At 38.7% G+C, this 27,111-nt stretch overlaps 1 protein-coding gene across 5 annotated transcripts in view; it reads right to left on the reverse strand.

Moving 5' to 3' along the window:
• Window positions 1–251: 251 nt before the first annotated feature.
• The window catches only part of DNAJC5 (DnaJ heat shock protein family (Hsp40) member C5), a 56,529-nt gene continuing 29,669 nt past the window's right edge, over window positions 252–27,111 (reverse strand). For 2 of the 5 annotated variants that reach the window (XM_039498482.1, XM_039498485.1), the window contains 5 exons: window positions 21,447–21,562; window positions 13,716–13,833; window positions 10,916–11,129; window positions 8,441–8,612; window positions 252–7,785 (listed from right to left, as the gene is read on the reverse strand). In XM_039498482.1, coding sequence (XP_039354416.1) covers window positions 7,682–7,785; window positions 8,441–8,612; window positions 10,916–11,129; window positions 13,716–13,822 — 597 coding nt within the window. In that variant the 5' untranslated portion in view covers window positions 13,823–13,833; window positions 21,447–21,562 and the 3' untranslated portion in view covers window positions 252–7,681. Of the gene's footprint in view, window positions 7,786–8,440; window positions 8,613–10,915; window positions 11,130–13,715; window positions 13,834–14,047; window positions 14,070–15,363; window positions 15,428–21,446; window positions 21,563–27,111 lie in introns of all 5 variants that reach the window. The other 3 variants (XM_039498486.1, XM_039498483.1, XM_039498484.1) reach the window with 2 other exon arrangements.

Genomic DNA, 27,111 nt, shown 5'->3' on the forward strand with positions numbered 1-27,111 from the left:
AACGGTAAAAAACCTTTAGTGAAATCAACTACAGGAAAACCCCCCCTTCACCTGAAATCCAACCTACACCCCTACTATTCCAGGCTCTTCTGAGTAGCAACCACCAAGTGTGTGGTGATGTTCATGATGTGGACAAGTGTTCAGAGGTGCTAGGCTAACACTCTCTGTGCTGTGGTTGATGTCGCAGAGTGATGCTCTTCGTAGCCAAAGACGGCTGCATTAAAGATGGAAAGAAAAAACCCAAACAAATGTTTCTGCATTGAAAACATTTATTTTACAACAGTGGTTTCAGATAATTTAGCAATCTTTATTTTAGTTTATACTGAGACATACATTACACATTACCATGCTAAAACATAAAATAATTCCTTCTGCTTTAACCGTATGTATGTACAGGAGCTCAGTAGTATCGAGTGTTACAATCCACAAAGTTCAGACAGCCACATCTACTTACATACAATTCAAAGTATGGTCCTTTAGTTACATAACAAAATATATATATGTCTATACATATATAATTGCTTTTCAGATGCTTTAATCCTTTGTTTTTACAACTGCTAACATTTTTTAAACAAGGGCTTTTCCCTCACCCCACCAGAGCTGAAACAGTGCAAATATGAAATGCATTCTCTCGTTACATCTTCAGCTCCCACAGGCTTCAGAAGAGGCCGATATGACAAACCCACAGTGAATTGTTTATCTCAGGGCCTTGCTCACATGCAAAACAAATATAAACCTTGTTGGATGTCTGTGACAAGGCAACCAATAGCGCCTCCTCTCCTACCCCAAAAAGTGGGAGAAGGGAGGGACATGGCGGAATGAATGGAATGACAGCAATTGGCTTAAGTGGCACACATGCACCAAAAAAAAGAAAAAACCCTCAACAGCAAAAGTTTTTTGAGCTTGGCAAATGTCAAGGTTCCTCTATTGTGACAGACACAAATGTCATTTCAAACATTTAAGTAGCAAAAGGAATCCCTCCTTGATCCCTATAGATTTTCACATTTGTGCTGATTGCCATTAGCAAATAGAAAACCGAATGTGATTTGTGCATGTACTTTGTGTTCATGTTAGGCAACACCTTCAGGGAAACGGGGCCCAAGCAGGACCACCTGGCATTCACTAGCCAAGATGACTAGAAGTAATTTGGTGGTGGTAACATGAACATTGGCATAATCTGTGCGGCTCTGAAGTCACCACTAGTTTTAATTTATAATCAATTCCATGCCACGCTTTTGAATTCAGTCTGTTTGTAAGCAACAAAAACTGGGGTTACTGAACCAGACAGTGCAAAGGCATCTTACTATTCAAGATACAGTCATTCTAGCAAGGAGGGAAGACTTTGTGGACACAAACAAGCTGAGAGGATTCTTCCCCGCCCCCCACCCCTTATATATGGCATGACATTCTTACTCAAACACTTTATCTAATTCTATTTATACAATAGGATCTGTTCATTGTTTTCTTCACCTGCCATTCACTGACATCTACTTTTTCCTGCAGCTGAAAGGAGAAGTTGTGATTCTGGGCACACAAAACTAACTTCTTCACTTGTCTGGCTGAGCATTCATAAGAGTAGTGCTGGCAAGCACATGTAATGTTTTTACCACCAGACAGCAGCAGTACCAAGTGCACACATGCTGTATATCTATACACATATGTGCAGATAGACATACATGCACACGATATTGCAATCCCAGACTTAAGCACAAGGGTTGGACCTCCTTGGTTTGCAAACTACATTGAAACCCCCACTGCACAGGGTACAGTGTAGCTAGAACCAGCACAGGAATCAGGAACTATCGATGTATTTTGTTACACTGCCAGTCACACAGTCTCATGGGACAGGATCAAAGGGCAGCTGACAGGATTCAAATAAGTCTCTCAATCTTTTGGAAACCACTGCTGCACACAAAATATGATCAGCAACTATCCACAAACAACAACAAGGAAACATTCTTTGTTGGTTGTGAAAATGTAGTAGGGAAGAAGACAGCCTTTAATTCTTGAGAATTCTATTCGGGTTATATCTGTATGTAACCTACTGATACCCAGCATTTCCCTCTAGCAATAAACAGAACGGTGCATGTAATATTGGCATTTTACTTTCAAATGAAAATGTGTCTTCTCGAATTATGGAGTTTGGCGTGGCAGGCAAGAGACAAACGATTGCCCTAATGTAGCTTAGCCTTTGAAGAAAGCACCTTCATGGAATGAAACAGGGACTTCAGGCTTGTAGTCTCATTTAGATAACACCGAAGTCTCCACATGCGGTATGTGAAGCAGACTATCAGTTCTCATAAGACTTGAACACTGACAAGATTTCCTGCCTTTTCCCTTCCCAATATAGCCAACAAAATTAAACTTTCCAAGCTATCAGTGGAATTTATTTTAAGGTGTATAAGCAGTTCAATGGTACACCACAAACTAGAAGGCTCCCTCTATAGAAGGAAGCAGTGGCATTCAAATGGTTACGTCTGTACCAACCTCACACTATAAACTGTACAGGAGCTGGGTTTCAGTGCTCTAGTCCAAGGATGAATGCAGGCTGAACAGTACCCGGAGCTGTCAGTAAGCTGGAGGAACTGCAAAGCAGCAGAAGCCTATCAATCTACCTAGCAAGGATCCCTTGTAAAAGCTGAGCCAATATCCAGTTGCACTGGGTAGGGAAAACTGCAGCACAAACGTATTTCCTAAATTATTTGGAAACGTCAAGAACACTGAAGGGGATCAGACAGATTCTAAGGGCACAGACTAGTAAAAGAAACCGGGCACCTCTCTTGGGGCTGGTGTACACCACCAATACTCAAAGTCTAGCCCTGTAAAAGCACACACAGGTCCCACCCACATGATGTAAAATGACCCTAGTATAAAATGGATGAGGAAGAAACTTCAATCAACTCCCTAACTTAGTTATATCTGTAGTGTAAACTGGCTCTGACAGGATGGGTTTTAAAAACCGTTGTCCTTGTTCTAGTACCACATTAATACCTTCTTTCTGAACAGGTTCTGCACATAATCTCAAAGAGCATCATATATTTTAGACACTGAGCACTAATATCTAAAGCAGTTTAAAAATGTTACAAATCTAAAAATAAGACTGAAGATATGGCTCTAAAATGTCGCTGCATGGAATTAGCAGAAATCTACACATCATCAAATGCCATTAAGACGTTTACATAAACAAATTTATATACAGATAAATAGTTAACTTCCTACATACACTACCAATGAAATTAAACTGGCATTTAACAGGCACAGTGCCCCTTCATTCACTTCAAGTGAAGATTTTAACTCGTCATTTGTTGCACTAGCTGAAGTTTGGGGATTTTCACACCCAGAGAAAGAATGGCGCACAATAAATCCATCACCAGCTACTTCACTGGCAGTTCTGCCATTATGAAAAATTGATGGCATTTAAGTATTTGTTGATACTGAAGCAGCTGCTTTGTTTATATATTCTCTCTAGGATTCACAACAAAATTTGGAAGTAAAGTCAGTGGTCCTTAATATCAGTCACTAGTGTACTCTCCAGACTGGGCTGTCTCAAAAATCCCGCCTCCTGGATACCAAGCGGTTATGTTTCTATCTGCTAAGGGAGCTAGTGTTCTGAATCGATTTTATGAGCTAGATGGGAAAGACTAAACAAACTAAACAAAGACCTCAGGAAACGTAGAAAATTTCTCTTATAATGTAACTTTAAAAACAAACAAACTTAAGTTTAACTCTGGCAACACATTTAACACAGAATAACGCTGCTTAGGTTAAGTGTTTTGGAAGGAAACATTCTGCATCTAAGACAGTAACAATGGCCTTTACGTTCACTTCCCTTTTTATTTCCCAGACTTTGGTGCCTGTTGTAGCCTCCAAGTGAAGCCGCTATTCCAATTCTGGTAAGGACAATGCAGGCATCCCATAAAGTTTGGAAATGCTTGCTGCTTCTTAGCATGTAAGATTTTAGCTAAGGAGCCACTATTTACATTTTGTACTCACTGGGTGTGTGTACACAAAGTTTGGCCATTTTGCAATTATAAAAGTGCAAGTAGCAGTTTTAGAGCTTCGGGTGTTTATGTATAATATATATCAATTAAAAACAAATGTGGCAAGTTATTTACTGGCAGGGCCCTTTTTTAAATAAAAAACAAAGATGAAAAGGAGAATGGATAACTTTCAAGTCTTCTGGTTACATAATACAGTTTAACATCCTTTTTTGAAATAAACTACATTTAAAATAACCATGTGTTTCATATAAAAAAACTGAGAAGTCAGGAAAACAAAGGGATGACACTCCTACAACAAATCTTACACTGAAAAGATTTAAGATGTTAAAAAGTAAGGGAGGGAGTGCACTATGTTCTGAGATCAGCGTTCTGGTGTTTCCCTTACAACATAACTACATGCAATGATGCAAGGTCTGCTAATTTACTGTAGATGGATATGGACACATCAATTGTTGAAAGGAAACTACCACTTTCTGAATTTGGGTCTTGCTAGGTAATTAAAAAGGAGGAAATTATGGATTTATACAGTGGATAATCAAGTATATATAAATGTGTTACAAGTCTGAATCTTGTCATGTCCCCCAACACCATTGCGGTGCACTTTTAAATTTACCATCTCATGGCTCTTTTTCCAAACAGTGCAGAACATGAACTGAGATGTCATCTTTAACTTTGTTTTTCTTATCTTCCTCAATGTCACAGTTTTAAGATTAGTTTGTATTTAAAAGTACACAGGGCTCCTAGATGGTGACATTGGTTACAAAGAATGCAGTAAGTTCTTACAACTGACTTCAGTGGAGTTTGAAGCTCGAGTTAAAAAGCCTCGTCCTGCATTTAATTCTCACGTTGCACACACAAACATCCTGATGACTTTACTGATGCAAATGAAGTGCTACAGAAACTAAGAAATAGTATCTGCAATTTCAAAAACAACTAAAGATCAACACTAACTTGGATCCCTGATACAAGGTATCACAACTTCTTCACATTAAAGTGACAATTCAAATGAACTGATGTTTTGCATCAGTACTTCTAGACAAGAGGAAGAAAGAATATTCTGAAGTGTAATTAATACATGCAGAAAGAGTCTTTCCATCATTTTACTAGCCCCCTTTGTCAGCTATTCAGATAAATGTAGTTAACTTTTACCCAGTAGCATTCACTGACATGTACAGACCACAAAAGCAGCTTTGGCCAGTAAGCTTCTAGGGAATTAAGTTTGCATATATATCCTAATGTACTCCAGAGTAGAACATAACATTAAGTACAGATTTAGGTAGAGTCTATACAAGGCCATTGTGACCCTATTTTTGAGCTGGAAATGTATTCCCCATCCAAAGGGGTTAAATAAAGACTTTACTTAAGCAAGGATCTAAGATCAGATTGTGACTGATCTCTTGAGACTGCAAAACAGTTTTTTTCCTGATGCTAAATACTAAAACAAAGAGCAGAGCAGTAAATCACTGGTTGCCCAAGATATGCTGGTAATAGTGTTCAAGTAACTTCAAGTTTGTAGGACTATCAACTTATTCAAATGTTAAAGGGGGAAAATGACTCAAATGACTCTGCTATCTAAAATCTGTTTAGTTAAGTAGTGTTACAGATTCCCTTTTGATACCACACCAGGATCCAACATAGTCAAAAGCACACTTCTGCCTGCACCAGACTTTCTTGCATGCAATTGTGTTCATGCACCAGCAGTTATGGTGTGGGGAGGAAAGACTGCTTTTAGAACAACCTGATTCAGCATGGAGAGTTGAATTTTTTTTTTTGGCCTAATATATTTGGCAGGATTTCAAGCCAGAGGTTTTAAGTAATATTTCACTATGGGCAAGGTTACAGTGAAAGACATTCACATGGACAATCCTGCACATCTGGACAAGGCACAAGCTAGAACCTTCATAACAAAAACTATGCTAGGTTAGCCTTATCATAGTGCTTTACCCTGCTATGGCAAGAAACCTTAGTTCAGTTCCTGGGCTCTTCTTCTATAGGCTGGCAGGGACACTTGAGCAGTGCTAAGCACTTTCTCCAAAGTGACCCCTCTGCCTTGTGAAAGAGCAGCATGGAAGAGTCCCAAAGGGAATGTTGGCTGGAAGGATGTCAGTCACTTTGTAGGGCCTGAAAAAGAGTGCAGCTGGGGCATGTGATGTGAAGAAACAGATGCAAAGGGAAGAGAGAAGTGATATAGACATAAAAGATCAAAGCAGAAGAGGCAGTAAGTAACTACCAAAAGCTCCCTGTGTATAAGTTTATTAGTTGTTCCCCTAAATCCTTAGTCAACATTTTCTAAAGAGAAATCTTTAAAAGCAAAATATATCCGCAATTCAACTGCAAAGTAAATGTTTCTGTGACAGCTGATCAAACCTAAAATTCATACATTAACCCACCGTTTTAAACATTATTCAGACATGATTTGATTTCAAGATAGCACAGGAAACTGTTTAATAGTTTCCACAATAATTTATGTGCAGAAAAATAAAAAAAGTTTAAGTAAACAAATCTAAACAGAATACTGTGTGTAAAGTATTATTTGATATAAACACAAAGTGAGGTGTTTTGTTCTTAAATAGCCATTTACACATTTCAAAAAGTTGTTCATGACAAAAATTAAAGGGACATTGTCATGTTAAAAGCATTTTTAAAAAACAAGTGTTCCCAACGGTCTTACTAATAGCATTTTAGATTATTAAAAGAGAATTTTAAAAATCTAATTTGCTTTCCACCACTGATGCTGTTTGTTTACTTTCTGCATTTCCTTCACTTGGATAATGAAAACAGACTAATCAATTTCACATTAAGATTCTCATGCACTAATAAGAGGCTGCAATAGTTGGTTATAAACACTGCAGGGGAATGCTAAAACTCAAACAAACAGTTTCTGCTTGAAATAAAGAAGTCCCTAAAAATAATTCTATTAACATTTGATGTTTGTCATAACCTACATTTTGGGCCTATACTATCAAAGAATTCCCAGCATGCATAAGGAGCTGTCCATCAATTTAATGTCTGAAGAGTAAAAAACAAATGAGGGAAGCATGTCCAGGGTAGTTTTATTTAGGCTGAAAACCAGCATTAAAGAATTCCTGCCCTACAGTGTTGGCATTTTTTGGTTCTTTGCATTGTAAACTTGCTTAGTTAGAGGTGCAGGGAGACACAGGAAGGCCTAAAAACAAAGATCTTAAGATCTTTGTTGCACTCACATAAAAATGATGAACTCTAAGGTCTTCACAGTGCATCTGTATGGAAGCAGAGCAGCTTGTGTGTGACTGATTTCACTCACTTTAAAAAAAAAGATCTTGTTTTAGGCTGGTGTCACTGCTTAAAATGCAGAATGTCTCCATCATACTCTTATTTGTGAAAACTCCTCAATACATAACACAGACAGACATTTAACATAACTCCACACATGCTATAAAAAGGGAAAAAACAAACAAATAAGACCATAGCTAAACTGCTTTAAATACTGCATGCTACAGCACTTCATGTATCATCAAGATACGACACTGAAGGTGACAAAAGGCTGAAGGGATTACAAAATATTCTCGTAAGGTTGGAGGCTGCCTTCTTACTGTGGCAAAACTTTTCCCTCTCCCCATTTGCTATTTCTAATGTTCATGATACTAGTGTTGAGTTGGCCATGTATTTATTTATCCATTCTAAACCAGTGTTTCCTTAACTTAGTTAAATCCATCAGTGTGGTAGCTGGGGTGAGAGTCGGTTGTGAGCTGGGTGGTCTCTGAGGCTGATGCTGGTTGTATCACAATAGGTGTGTCTGCAGCCTCTGAAAAGAAGTGAAAGCAATGTTTTATTGCATTGGGGAAAATAGTTTCCATGGATTTTCGGCAAGCAGCAGGCAATCACACTTCTCAGGGACAGTATCAACAGTACACTTCCACACCCTCTCTTCTGAAGCTCTACCTTAATTCATTATTTTCCAGTCGGAGTTCAAATCAAATGAGATAACACCTGCATGCTAGGTACTTTATTTGAAAGAATGGTGTTTTAATTTATCTATCAAGAGCCATGCATGCACAGAGCAGCCATTACTGCTTTCCCTGGCATTAATTCCAGACTAAGTGAGCTAAATCATAATACCCAACTCAGGCTGTTTCCTTTTAACTCAAAATCATTTTCTTGCCTCAAAGAAATAAGTTTACATAGCTCACATGAACAGACGCAAGGTTTGCACTGATATAAACAATTTTAAAATGCAAGCTCAGATTCTGTGATTGATTGATCATACTGGACATGCTTATCTGGGAAGCATCCTTCTTCCCACATGCCTGAGGTGATTTGCAAAGCTGCTCTGACATTTAATTTAATGTGCTTTCGGTGTAAAGGGCCACTATACGTAAGCACAAGAATCTGGCTGGATTATTACTTCAGCTACCACATCTCCAATGACCTACTCCTCACCGGCTGTTAATGAAACTTACCCCTTTCGTCCGACTGTAACTGTGCCTCCAAGTCCTCTGGGGAGACATAGTATTCCTGCTCGCTGCCTTCAGGAGGTTTAGGTTTACACTTTCCACAGCAACAGTTACAGCAGCAACACAGACAGCAACAGCAGTAGCAGCCTGTGATGAGCCCACAGAACACAAACAGGGCCTGCAGAAAAGAGGAAGAGAAAGAATGTACACAACACATAAGCTGCATCTTCTAACCAAGTGGATAGCTCCTGTTACCTAACCTAGAGCACTCACTACAGCAGAAGAGGTCAGTTCAAATGGGTTAATTATTTAAACAGAGATCCAGCTGCTTTGGACATAAGGTTCATCACTGGAACAGAATCAAACAAATATGAATATGCAATATTTTATTTCCTAATTAAGAAAATAGTCATTAACATTCTAGTCTAGTGTGAACATTGGGCTGCTGAGGAGGACTGGATATACAGGAAGAGTAACCTGAGGAAAAGCACTTTAGAGGCAAAGCTTATGAAAGGAATCTTCTCCTCTCCACCCACTCACCAAAGAGGGTCTAGAGTCAGGATATAAAGGGACAAAGCAACACTACTTAAAGGTAAGAATCTCACGTTATTTACAGCAGAATACTGCATCCTGAACAAAGAAATTCCTGAAATTGGGTTATACTGAGCTACTGTTTCAGCTGCATCCTAAAGTGTAGATAAGGCTAAGAACCACTCACAAAATTTTAATAGAAGTTCATCTTCTCTTGCCCCTCACCGGGTGCCTGTGGTGTTCATAGTGGCACCCAATGATGGTAAAATTCAACTCCTTTTGCACTGCTACCCTGGAGGGTTCTTTTATTTCAGCCAATTATCTAGTCACCGATCCATCAGTGATAAAACTATTTTCTCACCCCAAAGGAGTCAGGAGATGAAGGTGTTGGCAACTACGCAGGAAAACATACCTAATGCCTGAATCATCAAGACTGGAAAACAATCTTGATCAACCATGCAGAATGGTAAGCAATGTCACTACTAAAGCACAGGGAGCTAGAAGAGCTCAGATTTCCTACTAAGAATCAAGTGGCTCCTAAGAAATGTAATTAATCATGATATATTTCCATATGACAAACATCCTTCTCCTCCATCCAAAAAAAGAGTGATTTATAGATTATACATAACTCACATCTCATATTTTCTTTTAAACACTCTAAATTCCTGAGTGGTAAAGATCTCACAATTGTTTATCAGGGTTTGCATGCATATGAGTGCAGCAATATAAACATGAATCAAGTAAAACACAATGATTCTTGGGAATTGGCAATGTTTATTCCCAGAAACTCTCAACGTAACATTTATTACATCTCCTGTTCAATGTGCATATGAGACTATTAAGAGACTTCAGGAGGACACATGAGCTACAGTGTTACTGACTACAATAATATTCAGCTCTGTTGTTTCCATCACTTCGGAACTGGCTAGGTGCAGCAGAATAAATAATCCATTGTCTATTAAATTGAATAGTGGATTAGGGCAAACTGGCTGAAGCAATGGTGGGTGTTGCAGGAGAAGATGGGAATACTTAGTGAGCTTGCCTGTTTAAGGGAGTGTGTTTCTGATTTCTGGCTCACCTTTGCAATCTTGGAATTTATTAGTCCAGGGATGTTTTTGTAAAATCTAGTAGCAGTTGTTGCTAAAAAACAAACATCTTTTCCATCTGCATTTCACTATTGCAGAACTGGCTACTGTTATTTGTGCCTGTGTCACTTGACAGATTACTGTGATAGGCACTACCTGCAGGAGCACCCTGAGAACCTGTGGAAGATGGAGATAGCACAGAATGTTGTGGCCTAGCAGTTGAGCAGCACTCAGGAAGCACACACCGTCAGTCCGCAGAGAGATACTGATGAACAGCACATTTCTGGGAAGTTATCTATTAAGCCTTAAAACGTTTCCCAAACTGGCTGCTTAAAGGACTGCCTCTCTTTCCTTGACCATGTTGTCACAGTTAAAATCAACGCAGATGCCTAAGCTAGAGACCTCAAGACAAATGGGAGGGCATTCTCCATGAGGGGGTCCTCAGCTTTTGAATTTGCTTCCCTCAGTCTACAAGAGCTCAGATTTGTTCATCTTCCTGGGCACACTGCTAATCTTATCTTTTCTCTTAATCATTTAGGAAGGTTGAGGGTTCACAGGCAAAGGAAACTGGAGGGTGACTGAGGTGTGAGTCTATTAAATTATTAGCTATGGTGTGCAGTTTTTTGTGGGAGAGTCTATTAACTGGGAATTTGTATAGCTGGAAATTTGATGGATCAAAGTACTGTATGAAAACAGATTTTCTAATGGTGTTTTAAATGTTGGAATCTGTCTAGATAGGTGCCAGAAATATCAAATAAATGAAATAAAATACCATGAATATCCAATTACCACAGTAGTACAGCACCTATTGAACGGCAAAGCATCTGTTCAGAATAAAGTGCAAAGAAATCTTTATTTCACTTACCTTTGCCCACCAGCTGGATAGGACGAAGTATGTGTTCACATTCTCCTCTCCAAACTGCTCTGCTACATACAGGCCCAAGGAGCCATACTTATCATATATGTTTCGTTTTGTGGCATCAGTCAATATTGCATGTGCATTGTTGATCTCTTTAAATTTATCTGCAGCCTCTGGATTATCTGGGTTCTTATCAGGATGATATTTCAATGCAAGTTTCCTGTGGGGTGGGAGAAAAAAATTCTCAGCTGCCTTTTTTTTTTTGCAATTCATCCTACTACAATGGGTAGATTGACCTGTCCATCTTTCCTCCCATCAAAGCTGACAGGCTCTCCAGTCTCAGGCAAGAGTATTTACAGAATTATGACTTACTTCACTTCTACCTTTCCATTGCCCCACTGAGTCTCCTTTAGATGGTAACAAAAGCATAATCTTTCTATATGGTCTATCCCACCAGCCTAGCAGAGCTCACAGGGTAAGTTTCAGATTGAAACTTCAGTACAAAGACAGTGGAAGCTTTCTTTTCTGCTTATCTGGTCCAGCAATTTGTATTGTGAAGTTCTGAGTAGCAATGCTCCAACTGAAGGGGGACATACATAACAATATAGAAAGCACAACAAATCTATGACAGGGTTCTGAAGGGTTCTGCATCTAACCTGCAACGTCTAGTAAACTAAAAATAGAACTGACAATTATTTGGGATCAGTGCTCAAATCATTGTGCTGAAACAGCCTATTGTTCAATTCAAGATGTGCTTGTGGAGGAATTAACTTTCACAGTTACCAGATATCAGAAAATCATTATAGACTCCATTAAATTTTCAGCAACGTGGCTACAATGGATCTGAAAGTTTGTATAGCCTGTTGAGGTCACTGAATTCAGGAACAAAAAGGTTCTTTTGATCTTTGGATGCTGTTTAAATTTGAAAGTTCAGACACTCAGAAGAGAATAAAAAGAATCTCTGAAGAAAAACTGGTAAAATACCCTATTAATAGATATGAAAAGATAAACCCATCTTCCATACTTTATTTGAGCCATTGTAATTCTGTGGTACAAAACCTGGGTAATGCCACCGAACTATACTTGGCCATTTTTTGTGGTGGGGGGAAATGATTGTTTAACCTGCTATAGAAATTTACCATATGGGACCTTAAATTAGTTGCCATATTTTCAGAAACACAGGCTGCATACACGTTTGCATGTGCTAAACTTAGGTGTAGCAACCCCTTGATGGGTACCTGAAAAATGAGGGTTGGAACATGTGTGTACACAAATCTTGACATGCATGTGCACATCTAAGATGAGCATGCACTAGAAACTTTGATCCTAGAAATGGAAATGTTACTTGGAGGGCTATTTCCCAGTTTCACCAGTAATGCCATAGTCCCAATGAAGAGACAGATTTTATATTTACTGTGCTATATCACAGATTCCAAACAAACAATCTATAAAACAGACTTACTCCTGCATCTTTATGTTAAATAAAGCGAATGTTTCCCATTTCCTATATATACACATTCTATAACAAGTTCATGGGACGGTGAAGGAGTTCTGAGATGATGGCTCCACTACACAGTGTTCTGTAGTTTAATACAGATTACATCACCATCATTCATGTGAAACCATCATTGTGTAGGGGGGCTGGGAAAGATCTGCTTTTCTAGAGAAATGAAATGAGGGAATAAGTCTCAAATTTATAAACATGAACAGCACAGGAAGCATGTGGTCATAGGAGGACAGTCTATAAAACAAACTACACAAGCAGCTTCATTTTTCTTACAGAAACTAACCAGGTGATCACACTAAAGAAAACCTGTTTGTCATTTTCCCAATAAGGTAAAACTTGTTTCATATGTTAGGCTAATAGCTTTTACTGTGTCAATTTTCAATTAATTTTGAGAGCATTTTATCTAACCTTTGGATACTTGTGAGTCATCTTTATTTTCATGTAAATATTATTAGTACCATAAAAGTAACTTTTTTTTTCTTCAAAAGGGCAAAATTAAAGTGACGAAAATAAAAGGAAAACTTTTCTTTCAAGAGCATCCACAAGCAAAGATTACTACTGACCCCTAGTGTAATGTTCAAGCCACTGCCATTTGTTAACTATAACCATATACTAAACTGTAGCACAATATTTATGAGTAGCAATTAAACACAAGAACAGTACTATGCCCCCCCTCAAAAAAAAAGATTAAAAAATTGGACAATGCAAAGCTGTTTCAGATTTGTTTGTTTTTTTAAGGTTAAAAGTCAAACCTGGCTTTTAAAAAAAATCAGTATTTCAAGTTTAATGTGAAAAAATGTGAACTGATTTTTACAGATACTAAAATACACTGCTGATACAAAAGTTAATGTACATCATTTGTATCTTTAGTGCATGTTCCTTTGCTCAGGGAATTAGACATGATTGGACACAATTACGCTTCTTGTTGGGCTGGCAAGAAACTGCATAACTTCTAGGCAAAGAGTTTAACTTTTAATACACTTGCCTACACATTTGTTAACATGATTAAATTAAATACTGAAAGAAATGATCTGCAAGAATTCAATCATCAAAAAAACAGTTTAATTCCAGTATCTGAATTTCAAAATTTGCTAACAGCTCATGTGAAGTACTCTATATAGTCTCACCCCAGTTGACATAAGATGAAACCAGATGTTTTCAGTGCAGAGATATTTTCTTCTAAGGAGTATTGATAAATACAACCACAGACTACATAACACACTGAACATGACATTGCTAATCTTTTCAGATAGAAACATGCTCTGTGAAGTGTCAGGGACCAGACTTTTGAACCTTTACCTGTATGACTTTTTAATATCATCGGAAGTGGCATTCTTGTCCAGTCCTAGAACATGGTACAATGATTCTCCGGAGGTAGACAGCGAACGTTGCCTCTGGTCTGCCATGTTGAACTAACCTGAGTGGAAGAAACCCCCCATGCATTAGGACAGAGCTATTGAAAATCCCATCTAAAACAAAGATGCTTATAACCAAAGTCCAGACCTCTGACTTCATTAAATGATTAACCGTCAACTCCACTAGAGTTTTTATGTGAACTTTAATCTTTTCTTTAAAAAAAACTGTAAGTGGGCTTTGAAGAGATGCTAAAAGTTCCAAACAAAACTATTTACCTTGCTTTCATAGATCTTGCAGCTTTGCAGTGTCAGTGAAAATAACTAAAACTATCAGGATAAATCTAGACAAATCAAAACCACTACACATTTCTGGAACCGGGAAAAAATAGAAGCTGGGGCTCAACATAAACATGATGATAGAACATATACTCAGACTCTACTTAAAACACATTCATTTATAATCCAGGTAATGAAATGGAACAAGTCAGATGCTACAGAACCATGAAACGAGTTGAGGTAAACAGCTGATGTAACTATATTAAATGTTCATAAAACTACCTCATTATCCTCCTCCAAATCCCTCCTTAACAACTCTCCTTTTCCACAATGCCTACAAAAAAACTTGGCAACAATTAGGCTGCTTGTATGCTGAGACCATCTTTTTGTTCTGTGTTTGTACTGTGCCTAGCATAATGGAGTCCTGGTCCATGACGAGGGCTCCTAGGTGCTGATAATACAAATAATAAATTACCTGTCTTGGTTAAATGAACTTTAAAGACTCAGGAAAGGTGTCAGATTGACAGCCCTGAACAGACGAATTCCTCTGGTCACCCACAGTATGCACAGTGCAGTGTAAGCTTCACCACATCATTCCAACAATGTATGTCAATCCTCACCCTGATCACTCTCACACACACACACACTCACACGGCTGGGAGTAGTTCAATCTCTTCCCTGCTCACTAAATCCCTGGCCTCTCAACTGAGATCACAACAGACTGTTTACCGTGGTTTTCTATTGCAGAATCAGATCCATCAGGACAAGATGGGAGTGGCTATCCCCTTGCAAACTCCATCAGTTCAAGATGCTTTTACAGCTGTTGCTCATGTATTAAATTCTCAAAGGATTAGCAGTTCATTGAAACACCAGAAACTTAATAGTAAGATTTCTTGCAGCAGAGCAGGTATTAATTCTGGCCTAATGCATGGCAACTGAAAATGTCAAGAGCAAATGCAAGACATCTCTGCAGAAATTCCAATACATTATTTGCCTATTTCTTGGTCAGTTCTACATGAAATCTTCACATCAGGTCTTACATCTAAACCAAGTCCTCAAATTATGTCCTATTTGTTAATCCTTTCCTAGAAGCTAAAATGCTCATCTGAGATCCTCTAACTATCCTTGTTTTAGCTGCCTGCAACAGAAGATCCTTCCTGTGTGGGAGAAGTAGCGGATAGTAAGATGCCATCTCAATTACATCTGAAAACCAGGGAGGGCCTTATTGACCAAACAGGGGCCACTAGAATTACTCTGCCCTTTCCTTTATTCTTTGAATTGCCTCGAGGAGTACTGCAAGCAAGGGGAAAGGATACAGCAATCCTTCTAGACACGGACAAGAAAGCATATGTGTGGCGACGGGGTCAGCAGTTCCTTCACCTAGAGAAGAAATGGGAAATCTTCATGTTGAATATGAAAGCAAAGAGGTTGAGTGATAGGTGACCTAGGGCTCTGATTACTGAGTGAAAGACCGCCGGGTGAAGATGCCACTCCTCTGGTCCTATCCAATCTGCTCAGCCAATCCACTTAAGAAAATAGAGGAGTTGTTTGCTAGTACTTACACTGCATGTCACACTTCTATAAACCTGGAATGGATAAACAGTAAATATCTTTTCATTTTATTAAAACTAGCATTTGCATATTCAGTGTAAGTATTACAGTATTCCCATCTCTTACCTCCCTTGGAAAAAAATTAACATTCACTTCATAAACATGTGCTTCATAAATTTTTGGTAATAGCATTGGAGCTACTCACTGGGAAAGGGACTGCCCTTCCTCAAGTGGTATTGCTAACGCAACCTCAGGTTGGGACAGTTGCATGGGAGAATTCAGGTGATCAGACGCTGATAGGAATACAGAAATGAGATAAACAGCGGTGCTGCAGCTCCAACTGACTAATCTCTTGGCAACCAGAGGATACCACTACCCATCAGATGACTCATTTAAAAGTAAAGAAATATAAATTAGTCCAACTGAGGTTCCCCCCACCTCACACCCCCTTATGCTTCATGTACATTAGCAGGCCATTATATAGTTGCAGTTGGGGGTGGGCGGCTTTTTTTATTTATTTATTTAAACTATTTCCTTTGAAGGATTTTGGAAAGGAGTGGGGAGGAGAGAAAGAAGAGGCCTGACCATTAGGTAGGAGGCAGTCTCCCCTTTAAGGGTTTACATTTAAGGGCCAAACCATGTAATATATATTTTAGTTCAGGGGTCGGCGACCTTTCAGAAGTGGTGTGTCGAGTCTTCATTTATTCGATCTAATTTAAGGGTTTGTACGGCAGTAATACATTTTAATGTTTTTAGAAGGTCTCTTTCTATAAGTCTATAATATCTAACTAAACTATTGTTGTATGTAAAGTAAATAAGGTTTTTAAAATGTTTAAGAAGCTTCATTTAAAATTAAATTAAAATGCAGAGCCCCCCCAGACTGGTGGCCAGGACCTGGGCAGCGAGAGTGCCACTGAAAATCAGCTCGCGAGCCACCTTTGGCACCCGTGCCATAGGTTGCCTACCCCTGTTCTAGTTGAATCAAAATATTTGAACCTGACTTAACCGCTCAGTCCACATACAAATCTGAAAACCCTCAATGGAATTCTACGCTGTGACAAACCATTGACATATACGTCATGGCCTTAACATTAGGAGATTAGCATTTGCCATCCTTTAGCTGCAGCCCTGGAACAAGGATGAGCATAGAGAGATTTATTTTTGGATTATGTCATTACAACTAACCCACACCAGATAAATAGGCCTCTGGAATGGGTATTTAAAGCCTCACACACTCTTCCAGTTAAACCCTTTACCTTCTACAGTGAAATGAGTAATTTCAGCTCATAAAAGACAATATAAAACAAATATCCTTTGAGAGGTTGCAGCTTTCATCACTTGGTTTTCATGGTCAATTCCACAGAAAGGACTGGATGGATTTCCATCCCATAGGCAAAATCATCAAGCCTGCCACCACAGCAGAGAATCTCTTAGTACCCTCAATTCATGTTCTATTCCACTCCGGGGCATTGTCTCTCTCAGCTGGAGCGTCCAATGGAGAGAACATAAACACTTGAGACAGCAAAATTAAAACAAAAGGACAAGAATTCTGCAAATTCCTTTATCTGCATACACGCCATCAAGATACAAGGCGAACAAAAATGGACAATGAACAATCATCCTGGTTTTAAACTGTAGTGGTAGCGGTGAAAAAAGAACAATGCTCAGGTGGCTAGTTTCTTCCACCTATAAAGCAGGATACTGTAATAGCTAGTTAAGATAACCACATCTAAATTTCAGTTTCACCGTTTAATTAGTATCATTTAAACATGTTTCTAAAAGAGTGTTGAGGCAATTAGTCTTTATCAGAATGTCTCTATAAAGCTGCTTCTGAACACTCATCAAGTTCTTATTTCAACCTCATTAATCTAGTTTACAAATTTCTGTTAGTTTCCCCTCCATGATTACAATTACAAGTTACAGAAGAAGAAACAGAAATGTCCACTTTCCATGTGTCTCCTGTACATAAATGTACATAATATGCTGGTAGTAAAGATTTACTGTCGATCTAGACATTTCACATTAGAAAGACTGAAGACATAAAAGAATTTTTAAAATGGTGTGAACAGAGCAGACATTTTAATTTTGAAATACTTCTTCCCCAGGAAAAAATTTAATAACTTTTCCCTCTCCAAACCCAACGGCCCCAGAGCTGTATTTTGAAGCCAAAAATTATGGTCTGTTTTCTTGGGCTAGATATCACAGCATAGCAAACAAAAAAGCCTCACACATAGCAAGTGCTAAAATATTTAGGGTTCTCCCCTTGCTGCATATGTAACTACTATTGATATTAACGAGAGTCATGCATGAGTATCACTGGGGGGAATGGCAGCACAGCTCCAGTTGTAAAAATAGAACAGTTGCATTAGAGTCCCTCATAAACCGTTGTGTACAGCAAATCTGAAATTCATTACTGTTCAACAAAGACAGAAGGACGGAGTCATATTATTACTTTACAAGTGTATATTAGGAATGTAAATAATCCACTTTTTGGGGATACACCAGACACCAAATACTATTTGCCATTTCTCATCTGGTCAGTACAAATACAGACAGCCCTGTGTTGCCTAGCAAGAACTCTTGCTAATTTGCCTCACAACACACTAGATCTACTGCTACAAATAGATAGGTATGCTGAAGCATGGGAATAATTGACTGACTGGCAGGGACAGAAGAACTTTTCCCTGATTTCTAGACAGGTGGTTCAACACTATTTGACTGCAGCATGGACTCTGCCAAAAATAGATATAAATGCCATTCTCCCTCTCTTAATTCTTTAAATATCTTTTAGGTTCTCTCACTATGGTAATACAGCTGTTCCCCTGCTACAGATGCTGGGTCCAGAGAAACTGGAACAAGAATGAGTATTTCTCTACACAACTGAGGAGACCTCTCAAGAAAAGACTCCTGCAACATCACTGTGACAGGAAGCCTGAGAACAGAATCAAAGACTTAATGTTTTCAAGATGTAATTAGTTGTAAAAGTCACCAATTAAGTTTTATATGAAATAAGCTTTAAGAAGAAGTTATTTACTTCATTATTTCCTGGGTACTTTTTTGGCGGTCCCTTTGAATTAATTGAAGATAACATTGAAATTCTTTTAAGTGTTATTCAAACAAATGCGTCACATGAGAGAAAACAAAGTTAGATGTTAAAAATGTGTTACAGTTTTGCTCTATCTGCATATGCTATTTTTATAAAAAATAAAAGGGAAAGATTATGAAAAATCACAGATCATATTAAGAATCTTGCTATCTACAATAAGCATTCCTTATAGTTTTCTGAAAGATGAAAAATATACAAAATAAACAATGCTATATATTTTGTTGATAGTTTGATACATTTTTATTGTTATTTAAAAACTGATAAACTTTATGTGAAAATTTAATCCAAAACCAGTATTCCAGTAAGAATTCAAATGCCATTCACAAGCATAATTAAAGCACATATATAACCTGAACCAATCTGTCAGTCAATGACCACAAGCCATTTGGGGTTTTAGGCCCTGCCTGCTTATGTCAGTGTCAAGGGTTAACTACGCTTGTCCATTTGGACTTTCAAACTTGCCCTATACCTCATTAAACTATTTTCAGGGCAATTTCTCGGTGTTGATTCTCTCTGCTAAACCAGCAACCTGATATTTAATTTCCTTAATTCTAACAATTAGCAGCTTTAAGAAATTAATGAATGTATGGATTTCTAGCTTCCTTGATAGGCAATATTCAGTGACTAAAACACATCCATTCCTAAAATATTTTGTTTAGGAAACTGAGATGCAAGAGATAAACACACAAAAGAGTGAAATATGGGTGCAGGGAAGGAAAGAACCTGTAATTTTCTGAAAAAGGATAGTGGTAAACCATCAAAGGTCTCAATGTGTGAGGAAAATTCTTAAATGCTTGGGCACAAAGTACAGCAGATTTGTTTATTTGGGCATTATCTTAGGCTGAGTGAAAAGTAGGAGAAACTTTCAGGAAGAGTGTGCTATATGGCATGTTCAGCCATACAGTAGACCTTTGGTGCAGCTGCTCCGCATCTGCGGGCACTAGCCAACCTGGCTGTAGCCTACCCTGCCCCCTGTAGCACACCGCAACTAGAGATATAATTGCAGCTCATATAGGTATACCCATGCCAGCTTTAATCTAGCTAGTGAAGATAAAAACAGCAGTGAAGATGCAGCCGTGGCACAGGTTATACAAGCCCACCTGACTCCCCAGGTATGTACTCACGTTCCTCACTCATGCTGCTGCATCTTCACTGCTATTTTTAGCCACATTAGCTAGGTTAAAGCTAGCGCTGATATGCCTACACAAACTGCAATCACACCAATTGCAGTGTAGACATATCCTAAGAATGGTCTTACTGCCAAGATCGGGGTTGCTGGTCCTGAATCTATCAATCTGGTAGCTAGCTAATGATACTGACCAGTACCCCACTGACTGTAAGGGATTCTCCTGCCCTTTTCACCTGAGGACGAACACCTTCTCCTTGCACCTTTCCTACAAGTTCCCCTTTTGTCTAGTTACTTTTGTGGTGTACTCATCAGTGGTCACTTTCATCTTAAGTGACACTTCTTTACCACCTCTCACTGTCGCATTACTTCTTTTACAAACTTTCCCGCAGAGATCTGTGGAATTTAGATCTGAGTGCCTCAGGAAGGTTTGACCCATTAACATTTTAAACACTAATTTAGCTCTTGAAGGAACGGTCTATCAAGTAGGTCTTTACCTTCACTGGCAATCTAAAGATGATTTTTTTTAAAAAAGTGCCACATGTATTCAACACACTATGACCCTAATCAGGCAAGGTGAAACCTTGTCAGAGAATGATCATGGGGAACTACTGGATCTAGTAACCTACCCTCTCTGTGCATATGAAGTAGGATGGCTGAATTTTACTAGCATCCACATGACAAAGCTGCACCACTTACAATGAAAAGGTGTATACTTGCACAAAAGTCTTACTACACCAGGTTGAACCCTTATTGTGGTATCAGCAGCCAAATATGTGGTGGGACTCACCAGTAACCAATATGAACAGATCTATACAGCTGGTCCCACACCAGCATAGGTCACAAATGTACACTGACCTAAATCATATTTAGTAACCGCTCCATGGTTGGAGATAGGGTTAATAAAGTTGAAACAAATTTGAAACCAGCTTATGCATGTTTATTTATAGCCTTGCCTATAAATAAATAAATAAAGAAAGAAAAATATGGGTGAAGAAGTAGAATTATAGTTTATCATCTTTAAAAGTTTGGGGTTGAAAATGACTAAAGCATCTGAAAATTAACAAAGTTCAGAGCCTGGAGTAAATGACTGCTATTTGTATTTATTTTTCAAGACTGAAATGCAATTAACATACAGGCCTATAAATGAGGTATTAGTAAAGTCAGCAACAAAGTGTAACCTGATTGATTACTGCAATTATAAAAATATTTACTAGTTACAATTAACAAGTTCTTTATTCAGATGGCTACTTAGAGTTAATTAAAAAGATGAGACTGGTGAAACACAAACTTTATAAGCTTCAATTAAACAGAGACAAGTATAACTGAAATCATAATCAACACACATCAGTATAAGAATAAGTTAAGTGGTTTCTTGTAGTTTCAACTTTTTACTTGCAGCCTAACCATGGTCAAAGACTTTTGCAGGCATCACAGCAAGAGTTTTACTTTTTAAAAGGCTGAAGTCCCCCAAGTGTAGGTTACCATACACTGTAAAACTGAATGCACCAGAATATTGTCTATTCTACAGAATCTTCCCTTTCAAGTATTCTGATTAACAATATTAAGAGATGCTCTGTGTATCTTTAAAAAGTGTGGCATCCCCACACACTCACCCGCCATCTGCTACATATTCTAAGCAGGTAGGATTCCCTGAAGAGGTTTCGCTCAGAAGGCTACGAAGACAGGTAATCCCTTGGATTAAACAGCATCACTTTTAACCATCTGCACACTGGATACCAAGAACATCATCATGTGTTAGTCACCTCTACTGAAAAGTATGCCTATGTATTTTTTGCTGCGCTAAACACATTCTCACTGGGGGTTTGTTCATTAAAAATTCTGTGTGTTTATGTTAATTAGATATTTCATATATCTCTACGCAAAAGAATAAATGGACACATCTGACATCAGGAATCATAACATTCAAAAACCAGTGGGAGAACACTTCAACCTCTCTAACCACTCAGTGACAGACTTGAAGGTGGCAATTTTACAATAAAAAAAAGTCAAAAACAGACTCCAAAGAGAGACTGCTGAACTTGAATTAATATGCAAATTAGATACAATTAACTTAGGTTTGAACAGAGATTGGTAATGGCTGGGCCATTACACTAACTGAATCTATTTCCCCATGTTAAGTATCCTCACACCGTCTAGGGTCATCTCGATTATCACTTCAAATGTTTTTTTCCTCCTGATGATAACTCATCTCAATTGATTGGCCTCTTACAGTTGGTATGGCTACTTTAACCTTTTCATGTTCTCTGTATGTATAAATATCTTCTTTCTGTATGTTCCATTCTATGCATCCGATGAAGTGGGCTGTAGCCCACGAAAGCTTATGCTCAAGTAAATTTGTTAGTCTCTAAGGTGCCACAAGCACTCCTGTTCTTTTTGCGGATACAGACTAACACGGCTGCTACTCTGAAACCAGATATTTTTAAGTGTATTATGTCAGATATAAAATTATCTAAACAGCCATTTCAATTCCTCACTGATGCCCTGATGATTAGTTGGATCCCTACAGGGACTCAAATATTCTTTTTTAAAGCAAAGAGCCATCAGAACATCTCTTCTTTTTTGTTAAAACCCATTCCCACACTAAAAGACCCACACAATACAGCAGATTGGGGAACTGAGGAGAAAACTAAGCAAATCAAGTTTCTCACTATATTTAAATTTTTCAAATTTAAAGCACTAACAAATCAGTGTTAGAATTAATTCCCTAAAGCGCCAACCAAGCAATTTACAAAATTAGTACCTCTGGTTTAGAATCCAGACTACCAGAAATAGCTCTACTGTTTCTGCAAGGTAAATGTTTGCAAATATAATAGTTCTACTTTTACAATTCACACACAAATCAAAAGGTCAGTTACACGTTTACACAACTGTTAAATCCTAAAAGGCCCGATCTCATTAACACAGTTAATCCATCTCAATACCTTTAATATATCCAACTCTAGACTTGGATTCTGCACTATCAAACTGAGTTTTACCCTTTGCATACCAAATCTTGGTACCTTTGATCACCATCTTTGAAGTCCAGTAACCTGGCAATACTTTATCTGTATCAGAGTCTCTCCTATAGCATGCATGAGAGTAAATTGCTCAGCCAAAAGTGAATCACATTCAGACAGCATGTATGTATTAAATTTATGAATGTATGAACATCTTCAATAACCACCATACTAATGCAAATCAAATCTTTCCTTGACAGATACTGGATTACTGCAGAATGATTATGATTTAGATAATGGCATAGAGAGTACACTTATAAGGTTTGCGTACAATACCAAGCTGGGCAGGGTTGCAAGTGTTTTGGAGGACAGGATTAAAATTCAAAATGATCTGGACAAACTGGAGAAATGGTCTGAAGTAAATAGGATGAAATTAAATAAGGACAAATGCAAAGTACTCCACTTAAGAAAGAACAATCAGTTGCACACATATAAAATGGGAAATGACTGCCTAGGAAGGAGTGCTGCACAAAGGGATCTGGGGGTCACAGTGAATCACAAGCTAAATGAGAGTCAGGAGTATAACACTGTTGCAAAAAAAGCGATCATGATTCTGAGACGTATTAGCAGGAGTGTTGTAAGCAAGACATTTTCTATGAGGGAAGATTGAAAAAACTGTTTGTTTAGTCTAGAGAAAAGAAGACTGGGGGAGGGTGGGGGAACATGATAACAGTTTTCAAGTACATAAAAGGATATTACAAGGAGGAGGGAGAAAAAATGATCTTGTTAACCTTTGAGGGTAGGACAAGAAGCAATGGGCTTAAGCAAAGGTGGTTTAAATTGGACATTAGGAAAAATTTCCTGTCAGGGTAGAATAAATTGCCTAGGGAGATTGTGGAATCTCATCATTGGTGATTTTTAAGAGCAAGTTAGACAAACACCTGTCAGGGATGGACTTTAAATAACACTTAGTTCTGCCATGAGTGCAGGGGACTGGATTAGATGACTTCTCAAAGTCCTTTCCAGTTCTGTGATTCTATGTTTCTAATGTAAGTGGTCCTTAGTACGAATTCTTTTAGCGCTGTGCTAAAACCTGGCCACATTATTACCACAAAAATCTGTTACACAGCAGAAGTAATGTAAAGAGTTCTCATGTTCACCTCTTTCCAAAGCTGCTGACTGATGAACAGTCCCTTAGAATATGCATCAGGGTTCCAGGGTCATAATTGTTTTTGTAGTTTTGACAAGTTGTAAAGTGTTGTCATTGCATAAATCTACTGCCAATCCCGTGAAGCATGCAGTATTTAGGAATATATACTGGTTGTAAGTCATTTACCTTTGTATTTTTTATTGTTTCTTTCTGAAAATCAATAAAAAAAACTTCTTCTCCAACACTACCTAGAATTCCAAAAACATAAGATGTCTTGTTTGCTTTTGTAGAAACTGATAGTTGACACACGCTGCCCCTGCAGCTCCCATTGGCTGCAGCGACCGGCCAATGGGAGCTGCAGGGGCAGCACTTGGGGTGGGGGCAGCATGCAGAGCAGAGCCCCCTGGCTGCCCCTACATGTAGCTGCCGGAGTGGGACCATGCCGCTGCTTCCGGAAGCAGCATGGAGCTCCCCCCGACCCTGCTACCCGGCTGGAGTGAGGCAAGTCCCAGACCCCGCTCCCCAATGGGAGCTTGAGGGCCGGCTTAAGACCCCTGAGCTAGGGACACCATCCCTGCCCATCCTGGCTAATAGCCATTGATAGACCTATCCTCCATGAATTTATCTAGTTCTTTTTTGCACCCTGTTATAGTCTGGGCCTTCACAACATCCTTTGGCAAGGAGTTCCACAGGTTGAGTGTACATTGTGTGAAAAAAAACTTCCTTTTGTTTGTTTTAAACCTGCTGCTATTAATTTCATTTGGTGACCCCTAGTTCTTGTGTTATGAGAAGGCGTAAACACTTCCTTATTTACTTTCTCCACATCAGGCATGATTTTATAGACCTCTATCATATCCCCCTCTTAGTCGCCTCTTTTCCAAGCTGAAAAGTCCCAGTCTTATTAATCTCTCCTCATATGGCAGACGCTCCATGCCCCTAATCATTTTTGTTGTCCCTTTCTGAACCTTTTCCAATATATCTTTTTTGAGATGGGGTAACCACATCTGCATGCAGTATTCAAGATGTGGGCATACCATGGATTCCTATAGAGGCAATATGCTTTTTTCTGTCTTATTATCTATCCCTTTCTTAATGATTCCCAACATTCTGTTCGCTTTTTCAGCTGCCGCTGCGCATTGAGCAGATGTGTTCAGAGAACTATCCACAATGACTCCAAGATCTCTTTCTTGAGTGGTAACAGCTAATTTAGACCCCATCATTTTATATGTATAGTTGGGATTCTGTTTTCCAATTATCAGAGGGGTAGCCGTGTTAGTCTGGATCTGTAAAAGCAGCAAAGAATCCTGTGGCACCTTATAAACTAACAGACGTTTTGCAGCATGAGCTTTTGTGGGTGAATACCCACTTCTTCGTTCATCCGAAGAAGTGGGTATTCACCCACGAAAGCTCATGCTGCAAAACGTCTGTTAGTCTATAAGGTGCCACAGGATTCTTTGCTGTTTTCCAATGTGCATTACTTTGCATTTATCAACATTGAATTTCATCTGCCATTTTGTTGCCCAGTCACCCAGTTTTGAGAGATAAGGTCCCATGGGAATCAAAACTGAGGGGAAAAAGAACTGAGGAGAGTTGGCAGTTTTTCAAAGGGACACTACTAAGGGCCCCAAAGCAAGCTATTCCGCCGGGTAGGAAAGATAGAAAATGTAGCAAAAGACCACCTGGGCTTAACCATGAGATCTTGCATGATCTAAAAAGAAAAAGGAGTCATATAAAAAATGGAAACTAGGACAGATTACAAAGGATGAATATAGGCAAACAACACAGGAATGCAAGGGCAAGATTAGAAAGACAAAGGCACAAAATGAGCTCAAACTAGCTACAGGAATAAAGGGAAACAAGAAGACTTTTTTCAATACATTAGAAGCAAGAGGAAGACCAAGGGCAGGGTAGGCCCAATGCTCAGTGAGGAGGGAGAAACGGTAACAGGAAACTTGGAAATAGCAGAGATGCTTAATGACTTCTTTGTTTCGGTCTTCACCGAGAAGTCTGAAGGAATGCCTAACAGTGAATGCTAATGGGAAGGGGGTAGATTTAGAAGATAAAATAAAAAAAGAACAAGTTAAAAATAACTTAGAAAAGTTAGATGCCTGCAAGTCACCAGGGCCTGATGAAATGCATCCTAGAATATTCAAGGAGCTAATAGAAGAGGTATCTGAGCCTCTAGCTATTATCTTTGAAAAATCATGGGAGACAGGAGAGATTCCAGAAGACTGGAAAAGGGCAAATATAGTGCCCATCTATAAAAAGGGAAATAAAAACAACCCAGGAAACTACAGACCAGTTAGTTTAACTTCTGAATGGCGCAAGTAATTAAGGAAATCATCTGCAAACACTTGGAAGGTGGTAAGGTGATAGGGAATAGCCAGCATGGATTTGTAAAGAACAAATCATGTCAAACAAATCTGATAGCTTTCTTTGATAGAATAACGAGTCTTGTGGATAAGGGAGAAGCGGTGGATGTGGTATACCTAGACTTTAGAAAGGCATTTGATACGGTCTCGCATGATACTCTTATCAATAAAACTAGGCAAATGCAACTTAGATGGGGCTACTATAAGGTGGGTGCATTACTGGCTGGATAACCGTACTCAGAGTAGTTATTAATGGTTCCCAATCCTGCTGGAAAGGTATAACAAGTGGGGTTCTGCAGGGGTCTGTTTTGGGACTGGCTCTGTTCAATATCTTCATCAACAACTTGATAATAAGCGATTTTTTATGCCAGTAAGTTTGCAGATGATACCAAACTGGGAGGGATTGCAACTGCTTTGGAGGATAGGGTCATAATTCAAAATGATCTGGACAAATTGGAGAAATGATCTGAGGTAAACAGGATGAAGTTTAATAAAGACAAATGCAAAGTGCTCCACTTAGGAAGGAACAATCAATTTCACACATACAGAATGGGAAGAGACTGTCTAGGAAGGAGTACGGCAGAAAGGGATCTAGGGGTTATAGTGGACCACAAGCTAAATATGAGTCAACAGTGTGATGCTGTTGCAAAAAAAGCAAACGTGATTCTGGGATGCATTAACAGGTGAGTTGTGAGCAAGACACGAGAAGTCATTCTTCCGCTCCACTCTGCGCTGGTTAGGCCTCAACTGGAGTAATGTGTCCAGTTCTGGGCACCACATTTCAAGAAAGATGTGGAGA

This window comes from Mauremys reevesii, linkage group 13 (genome assembly GCF_016161935.1).
Source record: "Mauremys reevesii isolate NIE-2019 linkage group 13, ASM1616193v1, whole genome shotgun sequence".
In the NCBI taxonomy this organism is placed as follows: Eukaryota; Metazoa; Chordata; order Testudines; family Geoemydidae; genus Mauremys; species Mauremys reevesii.